We start from the raw sequence: 21,198 nt of genomic DNA on the forward strand, positions 1-21,198 counted from the left end.
ATTTTGACCATGTATACTAGTATCATTTTCTTTTTGTCAAATGAAGCAGAGATACATTAAAGCACATTAATCCCAAATAACAGGTTCCTTGGACTTTCTCAGTGATTAAAAATAATTACTTCTCCACAAATCCTATGAGAACATATCTGCTTCATACAACTATAGTTTCCTTGTACTTTTTAATGAAACATGATGCTTAGTTTAAGCAAAGTATAGAAAATAATGTTGAATTAATTAAATACATTCATATCCTTGTGAAGAAATAAAATATTAACTTCTGTTTCATTAGTCATGATGTTCACTACATGGAATATTTTAAATACACATTTCTTCACAGTATTCAACTTAAAACACAAGGGGACATATAATTAACATCTAGGCCCCAGCAACACACTGGGGAAGTTCTGACCCTGGCACACATTATCTCAAAGTACATTTGTGTTTTCTTAGTTTTTCTCACACTCTGACTGATAATTTTAACTCTGCAACTCTGATGTTTAACTAAAGCAAGCACTTTGGGAGAAGAAAATTTGAATATAGATGGGATAAAACTATTCTGCTTTAAGCAGATTGGTATTTGCGACTGCTTTTGATTGAAGCAGAAAACCTCTGATTATACATTTGCTACGAAATGTATTAGGACAAAGCAGGCATCAATAAAACACAGACACCTGTGTTCTTACCAATATTGATGTGGCAGCTGAGGACCAACATAAATTACATAGTTCAACTAAAGAAATATTGTATCTCTAATTACGTGACATATAGTCAAGAGGAGAAATTAAATGTAACCTAACACTTAATATTAACGTTCTACATTCTAATAGAGAATTACGGTTTATTTGAAAGAAAACAGACATGTTATCTTACGTGACACAGTAACATTGTGCAGTTAAGAGAAATCAACTTTTCTTAATTTCTCAATTTTGATTTCTTGAAAGAAATCAAAGCTAAGGAAGGCTAAATGGAATAGGGGAGACTTTTTTTTCTTTTGTTAATACTGTTTCAAACAAAAATAATGATCTCTAGAGATACCACCTCATATCCATTAGGATGGCTACTACTAAAAAACAAACAAATAAATAAAAAACAGAATATAACATGTGTTGATGAGGATGTGGACAAACTGGAACCCTTGTGCACTGTTGATAGGAATATAAAATGGTATAGCCACTGTGGGAAAGAGTATGGTGGTTCCTCAAAAGATTAAACACAGAATTACCATATGATCTAATAATTCTACTTCTGGATATATACCCCAAAAAACTAGGAGCAGAGTCTCGAAGAGATATTTATACACTCACAGCATTATTCCTAACAGCATTATTCACAATTGCTAAAATATGGAAACAACCCAGGTATCCATGAACTGATGGATAAATAAGCAAAATGTGATATATATTTTGCTTATCTATGGTATACCATATATGGAATATATATACCATAGATAAGCAAAATATAGACCTCATTTTACTTAATTATGCATCAGTATATATATATACATATATACATATATGTATGTGTGTGTGTAGATATAGCTATATAGATATATGGATTCCATATATGGAATATATAGGAAGGAAGTTCTGCAATATGCTACAACATAGGCAAAACTTGAGGACATTATGTTAAGTGAAATAAGCCAACCACATCAATAGAAATACTACATGAATCCACTTCAGTGAGGTACTCAGAGTGGTATAATAAGTATAATAGTGGTTGCCAGAAACTGAGGGAGATAGGAAGTGGGAGTTGTTATTTAATAGATACAGAGTTTCAGTGGGGATGAGAATGGATGGTTGTACAATAATGTGAATTTATTTAATACCATTGAATTGTACATTTAAAAAATGGTGAAGATGGTAATTTTATGTTTTGTGTATTTTACCACAATAAAAGAAAGAAAGAAAGAAAGAAAGAAAGAAAGAAAGAAAGAAAGAAAGAAAGAAAGAAAGAAAGAAAGATCCCTTTCTTGACTCCTATACACTTAGAAAGGGCTGGCTATGAAGGATGTTCCTTTAATCAGTTCTCAATCAAGTCCAGGAACACCACCTTCCCACAACACAGCCAGGTCATATTTCAGACAATCAAAGGAAAATCGGTGTGCTTTCTACACCCACAGGAATATAAGACATGGCTCCTAACCTAATTTCACACCATCCAATCACATTCCCACCATTTAAGTTCCACCTATATTTAAATTAAGTAAAATTAAAATTAAAAACTCAGCCACACTGACCTCATTTCAAGTCCTCTATGGGTACATAAGGCTAACATATTGAACAGCACAGATTTAAAACATCTCCCTCACTGCTGAAAGTGCTACCAGATGATGCTAATCTAGAGCAGCCACTGATTCATATTAATATAATGACTTGATACACTAATTTTTCTTCTTCATATGTACAGGTAGAATTCTTTTCTTGCTTAATGTTGATTATGTATATTCTCCTTAAAAAAAATAAATAGGGGCGCCTGGGTGGCACAGTCGGTTAAGCGTCCGACTTCAGCCAGGTCACGATCTCGCGGTCCGTGAGTTCGAGCCCCGCGTCAGGCTCTGGGCTGACGGCTGGGAGCCTGGAGCCTGTTTCCGATTCTGTGTCTCCCTCTCTCTCTGACCCTCCCCCGTTCATGCTCTGTCTCTCTCTGTCCCCAAAAAAAATAAATAAAAAACGTTGAAAAAAAAATTTAAATAAATAAATAAATAAATAAATAAATTACATAAATTAACCAAGAGTGCAAAAAAAATTCTATTTGTTTTTAATCAGTACTTAGGACAACATGTTTTGTGGAAACAATGTGACTGAACATGATTCAGTGGTTTTTAGTTTAGCCTTAAAGGTCTGATCAAAGTTCATTTTATTTTGATATGTGGTTTTAATTATCTTAGCTTAAATATATACCTCACTTGTTAATGCTAATAATTTACCTGTAGAGTGCATGGATTTTTAAAAATATCAGGTGGAAATAAAGACATTATTAATTCCTTTCCTAACAGATACCCTTCTTTTTCCTTTATTGCCTGGACTATTAACCCTATTACATTATTGAATAGAGGAAAGTGCTTCCTTCATTTAAAATCAGTATTTCAGGGGTGACTGGGTGGCTCAGTCAGTTGAGCATCCAGCTCTTGACTTCAGCTCAGGGCATGCTCTCACAGTTTGTGGGTTTTAGCCCCACACTGGGCTCTGCGCTGGGAGTGCAGAGCCTGCTTAGGATTCTCTCTCCCTCTCTCTGCCCCACCCCTGCTCGTGTACTCGGTGTCTCTTTCTCAAAATAAATAAACTTGAAAATATAAAAATAAAATAAAATCAGTATTTCACTATTAAGTATGACATTTGCTATAGGTTTTTAGTAGATATTCTTCAGTATCAGAAAGTTTCCCTCTCTTCCTTTTAACTAGGGAAACTAAAAGTTTCCCTAATTAATGGATATTGAACTTTCATAAATGCTTTATCTGTTGAGATACTAATAGGATTTTCTCATATACTTTACAAATGTTAAAACAACCAAGCACAGTTGTAAGTCACCAAATATACAGGAATGATATATAAACACGATACCAGTCTTTTGTTACATATATGTTCTGCAGATATCTTCTCCCAGGGTTGCTTGTTCTTTTCATTTTCCTAATGCAGCCAAGGGTAAGGTGGAAATTTTGGAAGAAATATTCATTTACACAATGTTGTGAAGATTTTCTTTTATGTTCTCCTTGGGGAGTAATTTTTTTTTTTTAAGTAAGTTCTACGCCCAAAGTGGGGCTTGAATTCACAACCCTGAGATCAAGAATCATATGCTGTACGGACTGAGCCAGCCAGACACCCCTGGAAATAATTTTTAATTGTTTCACTTTTTTCTTCTGTATTAGCTATATACCCATTACTCTTCTTTTAGTGGTTACCCTAGAGATTATTATATGCATCCTTCACTTATTAACATATAAAGTAGTTTAGTAAATTTTACAACATCCTTCATCTTAGATTCAAGGACCCATAGAGGGACCATCACTCCCCAGATGAATGTGTGGAAACTCTATGCCAAATAGACATAGTCAAAGGACTGAGGGTCTCTTTTCCCAACCAGCCTCTACTCATAGGACAGAAGGCATCGCAGACTTAGACTGCTCCTGCCCCAGCTCTCTCATACAGTGAAGGTTCCACAACAGAAGAGACAAGCTCAGAAGATCAGGGGCTACCATCCCCACTTGGCACCACACTTGAAGAGCTGGGGCACCACCCCAGAGGGAAGCAGGCTACAGTCCCTGAGCTCAGCTGAGAAGAGGGAAGTTACATAAACAGAGAGCTCAAAGTTCTAAGGGGACTGACTTTACTTGTAACAGAACATAAGGAAATTAATGTCTAAGGATGATGTCAAAAATGATGAAGATCTTGGGGGCGAGTGGTTAAGAAGCTGGTAATTTCCATAATACTAGTAGCAACAAGTGAAACAACAGATCAGCTAGAAATTTAATAGAGTCAGTCAAGGAAAAAGCTAAGAAGAACGGTCTTTAATAAAATCAGACTGTGGTACAATTCCAGGGCATTGTCCAAAAAAAAAAAAAAAAAAAAAGATCAGCTAGCAGTTACTGGAGAGGATAAAGCCAGGTGGGGTATCAACAGAATCAGACTACCCAAAAGTCAAAAGTTTAATGGGGAGAGTCAGGGAACTAGAGAGTCAAAGAGAACCCAGCTAAAACCACAATCATCCCTGGTTGTCAAGGAGACTCCACACATACTTAAGGCTGTACCCTCTGAGGAGTAACAGGAGAGACAAAAAGGCAAATAGTAACAGCAAACCCCAAAAGGTGGGGAATTAGTATCCAGGCTTAATACATAAAATGTCCAATTTCAATAAAAATCAGTAGACATGAAAAGAAATCTAAAAAGTGTGACCGCGGGGTGCCTGGTTGGCTCTGTCGGTTAAGCATCTGACTCTTGATTTCAGATCAGGTTCATGACTTGCGTCGGTGGCTCCGTGCTGATAGTACAGAGTCTGTTTGGGGTGTTCTCTCTCTCTCTGCCCCTCCACCACTCATGCACTCTCTCTCTCAAAATAAATAAACTTTATAAAAAATAAACAAAAAATAAAAAGTGTGACCTCTACAAAGAAAAAAGAAGACAACTGAAACTATCTTTGAGGGGGACCAGATGTTGAACTTAACAAAGATTTTTAAAAAGCTTTAATAAATGTGTTCAAAGAGCTAAAGGAAACCATTTTTTTAATAAAAAGAGTGTATAATGACAATGTCATAGAGAATAGCAATAAAAAGATAGAAATTATTTTTTTAATGGAAATTCTGAAGTTGCGAAATACAGCCAGTGAAATAAAAAATTCATTTGAAAGGCTCAATGAATCAATGGATATTATGCCACCTTAAGGAGAAAGAGAAAAAATAAAAATGAACTAAGCCCCAAAGAAACGTGGGATACCAACATACATGCAACAGAAATACTAGATGGGGGTGGAGGGGAGTACCTGGGTGTCTCAGCCAGTTGAGCATCTGACTCTTGATTTTAACTCACGTCATGCTATCACGGTTCATGAGTTGGAGCCCTACATCCGGCTCTGTGCTAACAGTGTGTAGCCTGCTTGGGATTCTCTCTATCCCTTTCTCTCTGCCCCTTCCCCCATTTGTGCACACACGTGCTCTCTCTCAAAATAAACTTAAAAAAAAAAAAAAAAACACTAGATGGAATGGAGAGAAACAAACAAAAAATATGTAAGAGAAAATAATAGCTAAAACTTCCCAAATCTGAAAAAAAAAACATAAGCTACATATCCAAGAAGCTTGATGAACTGCAAGTAGGTTAAATACAAAGAACATATCCGAATCAAACATTGAAGGCAAAGACAATGATAAAATCTTGAAAGCAGTACAAGAAATAGTGGTTCCTCAGGAACAGGAATGCAATGGGATTAACATTAGACTTCTCATGAGAAACAAGGAAGAAACAAAACCTGCAGGATGACATATTCAAAGTGCTGAAAGAAAGTCAACTAAGATTTTATATCCAGCAAAATTATCTTTTTTAAATGAGGTGCAATAAAGACATTCTCAGGTAAACAAAAACTAAGAAAATATGTTGCTAGTAAACCAGCTTTACAAGAAAAATTCAATGAAGTTTCTTAGCTTGAAAGCAATTCATACTCAATAGTAACTCAAATCCATTCACAGGGGAAAAAAAAAGACTGTAGTCGAGTCCTCTGACTACACCACCATGGTCACAGATGACTGTACCAATGAATTAATGCTGAATCCAAGACAGTCATCTAAAAATGGCTCAAGTTTTCTTTTTTTTTTCTTTTCTTTATTTTTTTTTAAGTATTTTTAATGTTTGTTTATTTTGGGGAGAGAGAGAATGTGAGCAGGGGAGGGGCAGACAGAGTGGGAGACACAGAACCTGAAGCAGGCACCAGGCTCAGAGCTATCAGCACAGACTCTGACGTAGGGCTTCAATTCACGAACTGTGAGATTGTGACCCGAGCGGAGGTCGGATGCTTAACCAACTGAGCCACACAGGCACCCTGTCTTTTCTTTTTTTTTTTTTTTTTTTTTAAGTTTATTTATTTTGAGAGAGAGTGCTGAACTCAAGTGGGGAGGGGCAGAAAGAGAAGGAGAGAGAAAGAAATTCCCAAGCAGGCTCTGCACTGCCAGAAGGAAGCCTGACCCGGGACTCAAACCCACAAATCACAGGATCATGACCTGAGCCAAAACCAAGAGTCGGACACTTAACCAAATAAGCCACCCAGGCACCCTCAAGTTTTCTTATCGTTGCAATCTAAGGAGTCTCAATGACAGCGTCAGTGTGGTAACATGTATAAAATTTGTTTTCTCCATGAAGCCCAGTAGGGCAGCTGTCAAGATAGTTTCTTACCTCCCTACATGAAACCTCATTTGAGTGTGTCTCAGTTTCTTGTAATCTAGAAGGGACAAATAGAACAGGCCAATGTGTCAAAATAATGGAATTGTTAAGCCTATGAGACTATAAAACCATCGTTCATATTTTCAATCACCAAATACCAATTTATATTTGAAGGTATTTCTGCTTTTGTCTTCAAGGACTCTTTGCTTTTACATTTATTGTTCTGCCATTGGAGGAGGGAGGCCATCCTGGTACCATAGGGATGGAGGCTCCTCATGCCTACTTCCTAAGGTTCAGACCCCCCACATCCCTGTTCCTCATTTTAAGTCTCACTATGATTCTTCCTCTCGAGGGTGAAGGGGGCCTGGCTTTTCTAGTGAACTGAAACTTCAGTGCTAAATAGAAGTTCGGTGATTTTGACTTTATTGAGGGCAATGAATGTTGATTTCATGTGTGTAACCCCTGATTCTAGCACCAGACTCAATACCTAATAGACCCTTAATAAAAATTAATTGAATGAAAGACTGAATAAATTGTTTTTCTTTTTACCAATTAGAAGATAGAAAAACAGATCATAAAGCCAGTAACCAAACCACAAATTATATAACCTAAACATACATATGAATGGAAGCCTCATAAATTTCTTCAAAAGAATAACAAAAAATGTGTCTAATTTTCTGTTAAACCTTACCTACCTATCCAGCTCTTAATTTCAGTTACTATATATTTTGGTTCTCAGATTTCTATTCTTTTTATAATGTCCTGTTCTCTGCTAGAATTAAGTATCTTATGATCTAATTTCTTAACATATTAATAACCATTGTTTTAAAGTTGATGTGTTAATTCCAATATCTGAACAGCCTATATACCTATTTCTATTTCCTGCTTATATCTTGCTTTTTAGTAATGTGCGTTTTGTTTCTTGATATGACTGGTAAGTTTTTGATAAAATGCTAGACACTGTAAGACAAATTACAGAAATAACACGAGGGCTCTGGATAATACCTTTCCCCCCACCCCACAAAAGATCTACTTTTATTTAGATGGCTAGAGTAGGGACAGATAACGTCACAGCAGATTCAAAGCTACATTTCTGTGACTGTTCGTGCATTTTCCGCTCACCCAGGAGCCCTTTGGGTATCCCAACTGAGAGTGTGGGACGTTTACAAGGGCCCTGCTTCTTTCATGAACCTATGCTCTATTGGTAAGCCTTGCTCAGTTTGTGACATTTCAGGGGAAGAGTGGCACCCAGTGTCAGACTAATCACTCTGCACTCTACTCCTCAGCAGAACACAGGACTCCTCCTGTCCTTGCACCCAGATAACTCTCTGACAACTTCAAAGATATATGTATTTTTTTTAAATACATGTCTTACCCAGCTTTTCCAGTTTTTCTCACTAGGAAGTTTGTTCTACAAGGTAATCCACCATTAACAAACGCATAAACTGCTCTTTAATGACAATTGCCAAAAATTTGCCTAACTGGTTAATCTTCTCTAAGGAAGAGCAAACCATAGTCTAACATCATGATAGTTTCCCCCACAAAATAAGTACTGACATCAACACATATTTCTTGCAAGTACCAGAAATTAAATGTGTAATACATTTGGAAAAAAAAAAAAAGTTGCTAACACTGACTTTTATGTTAGTCATGTGTTACTTATTAAAAACTTTGTTTTGTAAAGATAATTTATACCATTCAAACATTTTCAAGAGTATTACAGGCCCACGGACTTTTTTGTTGTTTGAGGCTGAGCTTAATCTCATTTCTCCTTGTAGAAAGCTGCCTGAAAACAAACATCTAAAATGTAATTTAACTCTCCACTTAAAATGATACCTTATCAATTAAAATCACTCTAAAATTAACTGTAAAGACTATAGGGATAATGCATGAACAGTCAAATATGCTTATTATAAAGTCTACTTTATAGCTCTTTAATATCATTTGTGGTAGTCAAGAAAAGAACAACTATAAATTAGATTCTGCAAAAATGTTACCTTATTCATTTGATATCACGTATTTTTCCATAGTTAAGTCCTTCAATAATTATCCCCAAAGGTATATTTTATCCTTATAATTGCTTTTAATATCAAATCGATAACTAACATAAGTTATCAATACTTATTTTGTGAGGAATGTTTCTCCCTCTCTCCCCGCCAACTTCATGCATCTATGTCCATGCACGTGCACGCGCACACACATACACACACACACGCCACAGACATATACAAAGAGGCCTTTTCAATTTATATATATTCAATATATACATAAAATACATGAAATTTATGTCAATATATACATAAAATACATGAAATTTACATGTATTTTATACATAAAATACATGAAACAGATATCATGACTTTAGAAAATAAAGATTTTGAAAAGACACTTTTATTCCCAAATTATTGCTTTACTGACCGTATTCAAATGATAAACTACAGCAAATACTGGTGATACCTTAAAAGAAAACTTAAAATATTTGGTCCACTGTTACTTTCTAGCTTTATGGAAATATTCACGCAACTCTAAGTTACAGAAAATGTAAAAGCTGCCTCTCTTCACAGCTCCTAGAATTCCTTTATTATCCCATATAGGTGTAAGATTTGAGAAACTAAATCTTCCTCAAAGTGTCAAGGTTTATTTAGTTTTAGAGTTTTTATCGTAGGGCATCTCTGCCAGTAATTGCCTTTATGAAGAACTTGGAGTACAGAGCATCTGTGGACTTAGCAATCTGTTTCACTGTCAGTGAATTTGGTTAATAACAAAGACAGATCTCCTCTCCACTAGGTTCAACAATTTTAGCCTTTGTTATAAAGCTTTGCTGTCAATATTTGTTTTCTTTATAATCTACGCATTAAGTACTACTTAGTACTCAGATAATACCTTATTTTACAACAAGCACTTAGATAAGGAATAAATTATTAAGATAAAAAAGAACAGTAGAAATTACAGACAGGGCAATTAAGATCTCTAAGAAGGGTTTAAAAGTAATATTGTATAGTATTGTATAACACTATAGCAAAGTACATAGTAAAGTAGCCAGCTTTGTATAAGAAATCCAAGAATCAAGAGTTTATATTAAAAGTGCGTTAAAAGGAACAACCTTCCTTCTGTTCCTAATGTACTAATCATCAAAAAGAAAAGTTTTTATTGATTATCATTCCTGTTTTCCACTATCCTCTTTTTAAAAGTAAATTATGGCATTACAGTCCCAAGTTTCTGCTAATGAATAATCATGTCAGTTGTCACTCAATTATCACTTTCAACATTTAATCTAAATTATGTACAGCACCTTGGGTTTTTTTTTCCCCTTTCTTTGAAGTTCCTCATTGAATTTAAAAGTCAAATTTTTTTTTTTTTTCAAGAAAAGTAAGTTGATGGAAGATAGAGGCTGAGATTAAATCAGGGGGAATCAATGATCAAGGATACTTGGAATTCTTATGAATACAAATAGCCTATCAAGGTTAATGAGGTTCAACTCAAGTTTAGAAGAAGAAAAAAACGTACTTAGTATTTTCTATGCATATACAGATTTAAGGTTTTAGGTATAATTTTAAAGGTAAATTATGCAAACCTAAATGCACCTTTCATTCTGGTTTTTACAAGGTGTTTTCCCTGTTTTTCTCCTGTGTGAAACAACTGCTTAAAATGTGTACTCTGGATCAACAAAAACTGATGCCATCAGTAAGAAAGAGCAAAGGTCCTCTGGAATAGTGACAACTCTTCCAGAAATTAACAGACTTTTATTAATTTATTTTTTAAATGTTTATTTATTTTTGACAGAGAGAGAGAGAGCAGGGAAAGGGCAGAGAAAGAGAGGGGGACACAAAATCTGAAGCAGGCTCCAGCTTCTGCTGAGCTGTCAGCACAGAGGCCAATGAGAGGCTGGAACCCACAGACTGTGAGATCATAACCTGAGTTGAAGTCGGACGCTTAACCGACTGAGCCACCCAGACACCCTTAACGTGCTTTTAAAAAATGACCAGATAACAAATGTTAGCTTTAAAAAATAACCACAAAAATATTGTATAATTTACGATTCTGGTCAACAAATACTAACTTAGCAACTAATATGGGTAAGACACTGTCAAGGAGCACAAAGGAGTATAGAGACAAGACCTGGTTCTTAACCCATACTCATTTATGATTTGAAAAAGATATAAGTATTTAATTCATAAGTGGCTTCCAGAATGCCACAAGTTTGAATTACAACATCAATGCATACTGGTAAACAGCCCAGAGCAAAATCTGTGTACCGCAACATATCAGAAGAAAATGCAAACAGAAGGTTGAGCATCAGAGTGGAAGCTGAGAAGACTGTTACACACACACAAAAAAAGGGCAGTTCAACATACTCCAGAAATAAAGATAGGAATCTAAGGAAATAAACAGGTCTCTGGTTACAAGGACTATGGTAAAGAAAGGTGGAGGGTGAGAGAGCCTTACAATAGCCAGGAACAAACAGTTCTTCAGACATCATTCTCTGACTGTGTTCACCAAGCAACTTTTTGGTCACTAATTCAACCTTCTAAAACCTAGATAAAGAAAACTGGGAGACTGGTGCCCTGCATAAGAGATCAGTGTTTAAACATCCATAAAGAAACCCCCAGAGGGTACATGAATGAGCTGGCACTCTTTTATACACTGCTCTCTAGTAAATTTCATTATTAGTATGAACCAGTTTCCTGGGTCACATTAATTCTAGAACACAAAAAGTTCAAGTTTCCAGATGTGAGGACAAGATCTTGAAACATGAGGTGTTCACCAAGGTAAGGACATCAAGGTCAGATTTGTCCTACTGACAGGGCAACTTTCTAATGCAGTCCCCTTTCTCCTTCATTTCAACTCATTTTGAAATTTTAAAGACATCTACCCAGACTACTTTAAGGCAGTGTGAGAAAGGTGCCATAAGAACATTAGTGATGTGAGCAAAAGGATGAGGTACAGAAGGAAGGATTATCACTTGCAGCTGATAGAGTCTAAGAAGGCTTCAGGAAGGAAAAGAGATTAGGGGCTCCTGGGTGGCTCAGTCGGTTGAATATCCAACTCTTGATTTCAGCTCAAGTCATGATCTTATGGTTCTTAGGATCAAGTACCTTAAGCTGGGCTCTGTGCTCACAGCGTGGAACCTGCTTAGGATTCTCTGTCCCTATCTCTCAAAATTAAGCAAATAAACATTAAAAAGAGAGAGATTACTGACTGAACAAGCCAAAAGAAAGAGTATTATGCAAATATTTGGGGGCCTGACCAACAGTCACATTCTGAGCATCTTGTCTTATTCGTATTTGCTTTCTAAAAAGGAACTAAAGAGGATTAATAGCCATTCTTTACAGAATGTATAAGGCAACACCAAATATTTTTGAAAAATAAATGCTATCAAACATATCTGAAAAATAGAGACTAAGTATCTTTCAGTTAAATTTCAATAAAATGACTGTTAGAAGTTACATTGAGTGATCCATGACCAATACCTTCAAAAGTCTACACTAAATGTCATTCTGAGAATAGCTTGGGAATAAAGACATTCAAAGGGCCTTCACAAGGTATGAAAAATAAGCCATAATCAGAAATGTCATAAAATCTAAAACGGTGGGGGGCGCCTAGGTGGCTCAGTCGGTCAAGCATCCGACGTCAGCTCAGGTCAAGATCTCGTGGTTCAGGAGTTTGAGCCCCATGTTGGGCTCTGTGCCAACAGCTCAGAGCCTGGAGCCTCGGATTCCATGTCTCCCTCTCTCCCTGCTCCTCCCCTGTTCACGTGGTGTTCTCTTTCTCTCTCTCTCTCTCAAAAATAAACATTAAAAAAAAAGTTTTTAATCTAAAACAATGGTTATAAATTTAATTATTTTATTGTTAAAAATAATGTCAGGAAAATAAAAACTGGTTAATGGGAATTTCTTCCAGAAAAAACAGTATCTTTCTGTAATACCGTTTTAATGGTAACAGGGAAAAAAACATTTTCATCCTCCGAATTAAATTTGAATTAGACTTGAGACAAACCCAAAGAACTTTTTTCATCAATTTTAGAATGTCACCTGCATAGAGACAGGGAAATCTGCCTGACTTTTGTTCATTGCCATGTCACCACCACCTAGAATAGTGCCTGACATGTAACAGACAGTCATTAAGTGTTTAATATGTGAGTAAATGCTCAACCTCTCTGTCCAATTGTCTTTCACATCCAAACCTGTATAATTAACCCAAACTAATCCAAGAGAACTCCAAGCCTTTCCCTAATCCAGGTGAAAATGTAAAAGATCTATTGTTAGGGCAAGGGGAAAGCCAGGCTCTTTGAATAAGGGCATTATTAGGTTATTATAAGTAATTTTTTAAATGCTTATGTGAGATTTTTTTTCAACTGATTCTGCAAATGGTAAATGAAATCAAACAATGAAAAGGAAGGAAGGGAAGAAGGACAGACCAATATGTGGTTATAAACAGGTTAGCCAAGGAATTTTTCTACCTTTGATATTTACTAGTATAGGGTTTTTTTTTTTTAATACTTAACTTTGGCAAAATAATATTTTAGCACTTTTGCCAACAGGATCAAGGGTTAAAACAATACCTGTGAAGCAAACTTTTGAAGTCCTAAATTACAATTGCTCTGATAATGTCTCTGATAAGTATTTATTATACATGTAAAGGGCTTTGTAAAAAGTATGTATTCCATCAGCTTTACAATCTGAATCTTGAAGCAAATCTAAAATACATTTTTCCATTGATGAAAATGAAGAAAATGCGTCTTTCCAAGATGAAAAAGAAACTCAGACTAGCATAACATTAACTATTTCCTTTGGGTTATATAAAGTTTGATATCTTTAACACCAATTTTCTACCTTTCATTATAGTTTAGAAAATTCTTCAAATATGGCACCTTATTATAATTGGAACACAACTCCACTAAGAAAAAACAGATATAAAGGGAGGGCTGATACATATTTATTTCTAAATGTGTCATCCATGTCTGATCTAATTTGTGTAATTATAATTGGAATTAAGACATTTCCTTTTTATGAAGTTCTTTCTTTTGATTTTTAATATTTTCAGATAATTACCCTGTCTACGCTAGATAAAAGGCCACGGGGGGGAGGCACTTGGGTGACTCAGTCTGTTGAGCGTCTGACTTTGGCTCAGGTCATGAGCTCTCTGTTCCTGAGTTTGAGCCCCGTGTCAGGCTCTGTGCTGACAGCTCAGAGCCTGGAGCCTGAGAATCTACATCTCCCTCTCTCTCTGCCCCTCCCCAACTTGCCCGTGCGCTCGCTCGCTCTCTCTCTCTCTCTCTCTCTAAAATAAATACACATTAAAAAAAAAAGGCAAATGGGGAAAGGTAGCTACCTACTTACACCTCATTCATGATTACCACACACCCTAAATTAATGAAGGCAGTATAATTCCACCTCTTCCACAGTAGGCAGAGATTTAAAAACATTCATGGTTCCAAAGAAGAAATAGCAATAATACCCTCTTTGCTGTGCCGTCTTCCAGTTTCACCCCCAAAATAAATGATAATTCACCATTCCTTCAAATAAAGGTACTTTCTGTCTGAAGGAAGGGCTCAATTTGCTACTAGAACAAAAATACTGCCAAGTTTAATAGGTTCCTGGCTTTAAGGTCCAAATGAAAGAGAAATGAATCTACAGACATTTCTATATATAAAGTAGTCATCTATATAACTTTATGTTATGTTTACCCAAACCAGTTCATAAAATATCACAAACTTTACATTAAAACTTCATTAAGCAATTCTATGAAACGAAACTAATGTCCTTCAAATACAGCTTGAAAATAGCAAAGTCACCTCTACTTGCGCTGCAAAATGTGCCTTCTCCTGGTCTTTTCGTTCCATGCACCGCTTTGCTTCCTCTAACTCAGATGCCATTGCACTGAAGTTCAGCTGCACCCTCAAATCTGACATCTGCTTCTCCAGATTCTCTTTTTCCCGCTCAACCCCTTAAAAGAGAAAATGTAAAGCTTGATGATTGTTCTTCATTCACAGGAGAATGTACTTTCAAATGGTACAAAGCCTTGACGTTTGAAAATTCCAGCTAACACAATCCACTTATTAACACTGTCACTCTACAGACTGTTCAGAATTTGCGAGTCTATTGTTTCAAGTCTCACTCAGTTTTCTAAAATGTATACGTTGATGTGTTATCCAGTATTATTTCATTGTGATACTAAGACTTGAGTTGGTATCAGGTTTCTAGTAGAACTGAGTTCAGGAAAATCCTATATATTGTTTTCTTTAACTTTCTTTACATCCCTACCTCTAAACTATAATACAGAAATACTGAAAGAGTTTTCAGCTAAGTTCTACATCAGCTGAAGGTTACTGAAGTTGACACACAAAATGATGATTTCTTGCAAAATAAACAAATGATACTGTTAAATCTCTGATTGTGTAGGACCACTAACTAATTTACTAATTCTGGAGACTACTACCTGAAATTATCATCACTGAACAATATACACAGACTTAGCATTTAATTCAGCACACTTGGTCCAGGACACACAAGACACTGTCGTACCATCTTCTTCAAAGATAAATACCATAAAAACCCTTTGACAATGAACTTACACTCCACGAATAGAAATAAAACATATAAATAAAGTACTTCCTGGAGTCTAAGATACCAAAAATTAGAACATCTACTACCAATTTAAAACTACTGTTTTTCCAGTAGTTTCCTTACTGGGAAAGGAAAAGGGAAGGAAACATTAGCAAATTCAATTTATACATCATTCACAAGACACATCTGAACTGAGAGATATCAATCACACTGTTCAAAATTTCACATCTTGGATGGATGTGGATACATGAATGGAAAATATATAGGAATTTTTAATAGCATAAAAGTAATAACAGATACTATACAGATTTTACAGATACAGTTATCACACAGAAATAAATACAGTAAAACCCTGGAATGTAAGTAACTTGTTCTGAGAGTGTTCTGCAAGATGAGCAAACATTTCTAATAAATTTTATCTCGATAAAAAATACTAATAGTACGTGATGTCAAACATCACATGATCACAATGGAGTCAATGGTTCTCTCTCGCTCGCTGGCTCGCTCACTTGCTCACTGCAGAATTGTGGGTGATCTTCTCCCATGCTTGGATGCTCAGTATCAGACCACAGTGTTTGGGAGAAATGAGTGATTTTTCAGAACATTGGAAGGTGCCCACAACTGGCACTAGTTTTTTGTCATTTCAAAGTCCCTATGGACAGTCCTTTGCTTTTCCACACAAGAGTAAGCTTAAGAACGGTTTGCTTCATTCTAGGTCATTGGATAGGTTCCTTGTTAAAAGTGCACAAAAAGAAAAAGATTCCATTGAGCCAATAGATAGCAGTGATTCCATTAGTGATAGGGAAAGCTGTCCTACACAGTAACCCTCCTCTCTGGTCTCCCTCACAAACCAGCCCCGAAGGTTTTCAAAGGTAAATGCAGGTTAAGTTATTTTTCTTTATATTCTGTATTTTCTGTGTTATTTTGTATTATATTACAGTATTGTAATCATTATTATATGAATATTTTTGGGTTGTGGAACAAATTATCTGAGTTTCCAATATTCCTTATGGGGAAATTCGCATTGATATACAAGTGCTTTGAATTACAAGCATGTTTCTGGAATGAATTATGCTCACAAACCAAGGTTTTACATAAAGTGATTAACTCTATCTTGTTGAAAAACTGGAGTAGGAAGAATTGGAAACTAAGTTGGATTTAAAGAATGAATACAGAATTTCACCAAGCAAAGGAGCTAGGGTGATAATTCAGGGAAAGGAAGCACCATAAAGCACAGAGGTACGATAATGGATTTAATATTGAGGTAGCTGCAAACAGTACTTCCACATAGCTACCACCTATGAGCAAGGGAAGGGGGAGAGTCAGCAGGGTGTTTATACATTGCTAGGGAGCTTAGAAATTATCCCATAGACCAGGAGTTCACAAACATTTTCTGTACAGAGTCAAATAGTAAATATTTTAGCCTTATGATCTCTGTTACAACTACTCAACTCTGCCATTGTATTGCAAAAGTAACCTAGACAGTGAATAAATGAATGGGAATAGCTATATTCCAAGGAAGTTTATTTACAAAAGTCTGGATTTGCCCCTTGGGCCATACTTTGCCCACCCCTGCTCGGTTTCCAATGTGAAAATATGCAATATTTGTTTATGTGTAAATGTCTTTATTTTATAAATATATATTTTAAATTTTATGTTTAGATATGTATATATGCATACGTGTGTATATATAACACATATCTCCAGAGTGTCTATCTATATATAGACATGCATTTCAGGATATATGTTAGTGTATATAGATAAAGTAACAGGAATATATAGTATATAAAATATAGAGATATTAATATATATGAATACACGTGTAAATACATATACATAATATATATTTTATATTTTTTTAGGTTATTTATTATTTTGAGAGAGCAAGTGCACAGCAAGCAGGAAAGGTGCAGAGAGAGAGAATCCCAAGAAGTCTCTGCACTGCATGGGTCCAATGTGGGGCTCAACCTCATGAACTGTGAGACCATGATCTGTGTCAAAATCAAGAGTCAGATGCTCATCCAACAGAGCCACCCAGGCACTACCATAATACATATTTCATGAAACATATATGTTTAATGTGAGACCTAATAATTTGATAAATTTCATAATCTAGACACATATAAATTGGTATGGATAGGTATAGCTAGGCACACATACATACATAATGAAACATTTAGCAAAATTAAAATACTTAAAACATAAGGTGTAAAATATAAATAGTGCTATAAACACTCTCCTCCCAAACCCAGAAGACTGTCTCATATGCTACACTTTCAAAACACTTGCTACAGACATAATGGGTCACTACAGGAGAGCAGTTTTACAAACTCAAGTTTGGGGAGAAAAAGATTTGGGTCTGTTACTTCCCACCAATAAGACCTTAGGCAAGGTACTCAATCTCTTTCTTCTTCATTTTTTTTTTTTAATCATTAAAATGGAAAAAAGACTAGTACCCTTCTCATAGAGGAGACAATGTACAATGGGTAGCAAAGTGCCTTGTACGCAGTAAAAGGTCAATAACTTAGGACAAGAGGTTTTAAGCAAGAGTAACATGAGTGGTTTGTGGCCTAGAAAGCATCCCTTTAGTAGCAGAAGTATAGAAGACAGGTTACAGAGAACTAGAACAAGTTATTAAGAGGGTAATACAAATGAGACGAAGCATGCCAAAACTGGGGTAGTGGGAATAAAGAACAAGATGGGCCAAATTCAAGAAATATCAGGATCTATAAATAGGGACAAAGAAGATGGAGAAGAGAAGGAATAATTTGGATGTTCTTTGTATTTTAGACTTGGCTATCTGGATAAAAGACAATGAGTGATTTCTTATGCAGAATTTTTAAAAGTAATACAAGAATTCTATAAAGATGAAAACTCTAGAACTGTTAAGAGAAGGTGAAGAAGTCTATTATACTGATGAGAGAACTTACAGATTTTTTTAAAACCTGATAAACAGTTAAGAAAATGGGACATTCTTTTAGTCCTCAAAGACTTATACCAAAAATAACTATATTTTTGTAAGGCAAGGAAACATATAACATGTTCCACAGAGTCTTTTTCCAAACAAAATAAGAGTTCCTGTGTACATCCTTATGAAAATGTGATGAATAATCGAAAACCTTAGGAGTTTACTTTTAAAAATAAATTTTAAAATATTTGATGTCAAAATATATTTCAATTATAACATCACATGAAACTTAAGGGAACTTAATGGCATGCAATTATGTTAGGATAGGTATGTCAGAATTTGCCATCTAGTGAAGATTTTCTGGCAATGTGGAAATTCTTACTTAGGCAACATACTGAGTTATGTGTGGGGAATCTGGGCAAATATTTATCTTCCCTGAATTTGATAGTACACCAAATGCTTACAAGAGTTTCTCCAATAATATGGACATTTGAGTAGGAAGCCTCATTACTGAAATAATTTACAGCTGAACAATCTGGACTAGTCTATTAGAAACCATTATAAAATTTCAGTATTACCATTTCTGTTACAAGTGAACTTCCAAAAAGAAATACATCCAGACTCATTAAGCTCCACAACCTAAATCAACACCACCACTAAAAAGGTATTCTAACGTTTCTCAAGCACAAAGTATTCCTAATCTACATAAGAAAAAGCCAGTCGTATGGTTCATGACCACTTCTACCAGACGATTAATTTTTGTCACTGTTAGCTGGGTAACAAAAAAAGACAAAATCTTAATTTTAATTGTAAATATTTAAAATTGGAATAAAAGAAAGTGAAAACATAGGGGTATTTCCACTATAAGTACAAGGACAAGTGTACACACACACACACACACACGCACACACACAGGCATGGAAATAAGAAGCTTGGAAGAAACTCCGCTACCAGCTTTGCTGGTTCTTTCTGGCTGAAAGCCCCATGATAAGCAAGTCTGAAATGGGTTTAAAAATAAAGCAGAGGAGACATTAAATTGGATGCTAATATTGGGGCGCCTGGGTGGCTCAGTCGGTTGAGCGTCCGACTTCGGCTCAGGTCACGATCTCGCGGTCCGTGAGTTCGAGCCCCGCGTCAGGCTCTGGGCTGATGGCTCAGAGCCTGGAGCCTGCTTCCGATTCTGTGTCTCCCTCTCTCTCTGCCCCTCCCCCGTTCATGCTCTGTCTCTCTCTGTCTCAAAAATAAATAAATGTTAAAAAAAAAAAAAATTAAAAAAAAAATTGGATGCTAATATCAGCAACAAACAAGGGAAATTTAAAATTAAAAACATAATACCATTTACATTCACATCCAAAAAAAAAAAAAAAAAAAACGAAACACTTAAATATAAATCTAACAAAATCTGTATGAGGAAAACTAAAAAATTCTGATGAAAGAAATCATTGTTGAATGAAATATATGGAGAGGTATTTCATATTCATGGATAGGAAGACTCAATATTGCCAAATAGCAGTTCTTCCCAGCATAATATATAGATTCAACATAATCCAAATTAATATCATCAAGTTATTTTGTAAATACCAACAAACTAATCCTAAAGATATATGGAGAGGCAAAAGATCCAGAGCAGCCAATACAATATTGAAGAAGAACAAAGTTGGAAGACTAACACTATGTAACTTCGAGATTCACTATAAAGCTACAATAATCAAGACACTGTAGCAGTAGCAAAAAAAAATAGATCAATGGGACAGAATACAGAGCCCAGAAGCAGACCCACATGAAAACAGTCAACTGATCTTTGACAAAGAAGTAAAGTCAATACAATGCAGACAAGGTTGTTTTCAACAGAAAGTGCTGGAACAAATGGACATCCACAAGCAAAAAAAAAGGACCTAGACACAGACTTTACACCTTTTATAGGAATTCAAAACTGATCACAGATCCAAACAAACATAAAACACAAAATTATAAAACGGTTAGAAGATAGGAGACATTATGGATGACCTTGAGTTTGACGAGGACTTTTCAGAGACAAGAGCAGAGTCATCCTCCATGAAAGAAATAATTAATAAGCTGGGCTACATTAAAATTAAAAATTTCAGTTCTGCAAAAGACACTGTCAAAAGAATGAAAAAACTGAGAAATTATTCACAAAGACACGGTGGTAAAGGACTGTTATATAAAAATAATCAAGAGAGAGGGCTCTTAAAATTCAACAAGAAGCCAAACAACCACCTAAAAACTGGGCCAAAGACCTTAACAAAAATCTCATCAAGGAAGATATAGAGGTGGAAAATATGAGTAACAAAAGATGCTTCACATCATATGTTATCAGGAAAATACAATTAAAACAAGCTACCATTACAAACCTATGAGAAGAGCCAAAATCCAGAACACGGACAACTGCAAATACTGACAAGAATGTGGAAGAACAGGAACTCTCATTCATTACCAGTGGAAATGAAGAAATGATAAGGCCACTTTGGAACACAGCTGAGATGATTTCTAAAAAAACTAAATACATTCTTACCATACAATCCAGCAATTATATTCTTTGGTATTTACCCAAAGTAGATGAAAACTATGTCTATACAAAAATCTATATAGAGATGTTTGGTTTACAGTGGCTTTATTCATAATTGCCAAAACTTGGAAGCAACCAATGGCCTTCAGTAGGTGAACAGATAAACAAACTGTGGTACATTCAGACAATGCTTTAAAAAAAAAGAAAAACAAAAACAAAAACAAAAGGTGAGAGAGAGTGCTACCAAGCCAAGAAAAGACATGGAGGAAAATTTGGGGTATATTACTAAATGAAAGAAGCCAATCTGAAAGGCTGTATGATTCAACTATATCA

At 35.5% G+C, this 21,198-nt stretch overlaps 1 protein-coding gene across 7 annotated transcripts in view; it reads right to left on the minus strand.

Annotated features, from left to right (window-relative positions):
* CEP128 (centrosomal protein 128) overlaps window positions 1-21,198 on the minus strand; it is a 385,845-nt gene that overhangs the window by 280,300 nt on the left and 84,347 nt on the right. For all 7 annotated transcript variants that reach the window (XR_009264662.1, XM_058739903.1, XM_058739906.1 and 4 more), the window contains one exon: window positions 14,659-14,810. Coding sequence is in view for 6 of the 7 variants with exons in the window: in XM_058739903.1 (XP_058595886.1) it covers window positions 14,659-14,810 (152 nt within the window). In the remaining variant the exon portion in view is untranslated. The remainder of the gene's footprint in view (window positions 1-14,658; window positions 14,811-21,198) is intronic.

The sequence above is a fragment of the Neofelis nebulosa genome, chromosome 7 (assembly GCF_028018385.1).
Source record: "Neofelis nebulosa isolate mNeoNeb1 chromosome 7, mNeoNeb1.pri, whole genome shotgun sequence".
In the NCBI taxonomy this organism is placed as follows: Eukaryota; Metazoa; Chordata; class Mammalia; order Carnivora; family Felidae; genus Neofelis; species Neofelis nebulosa.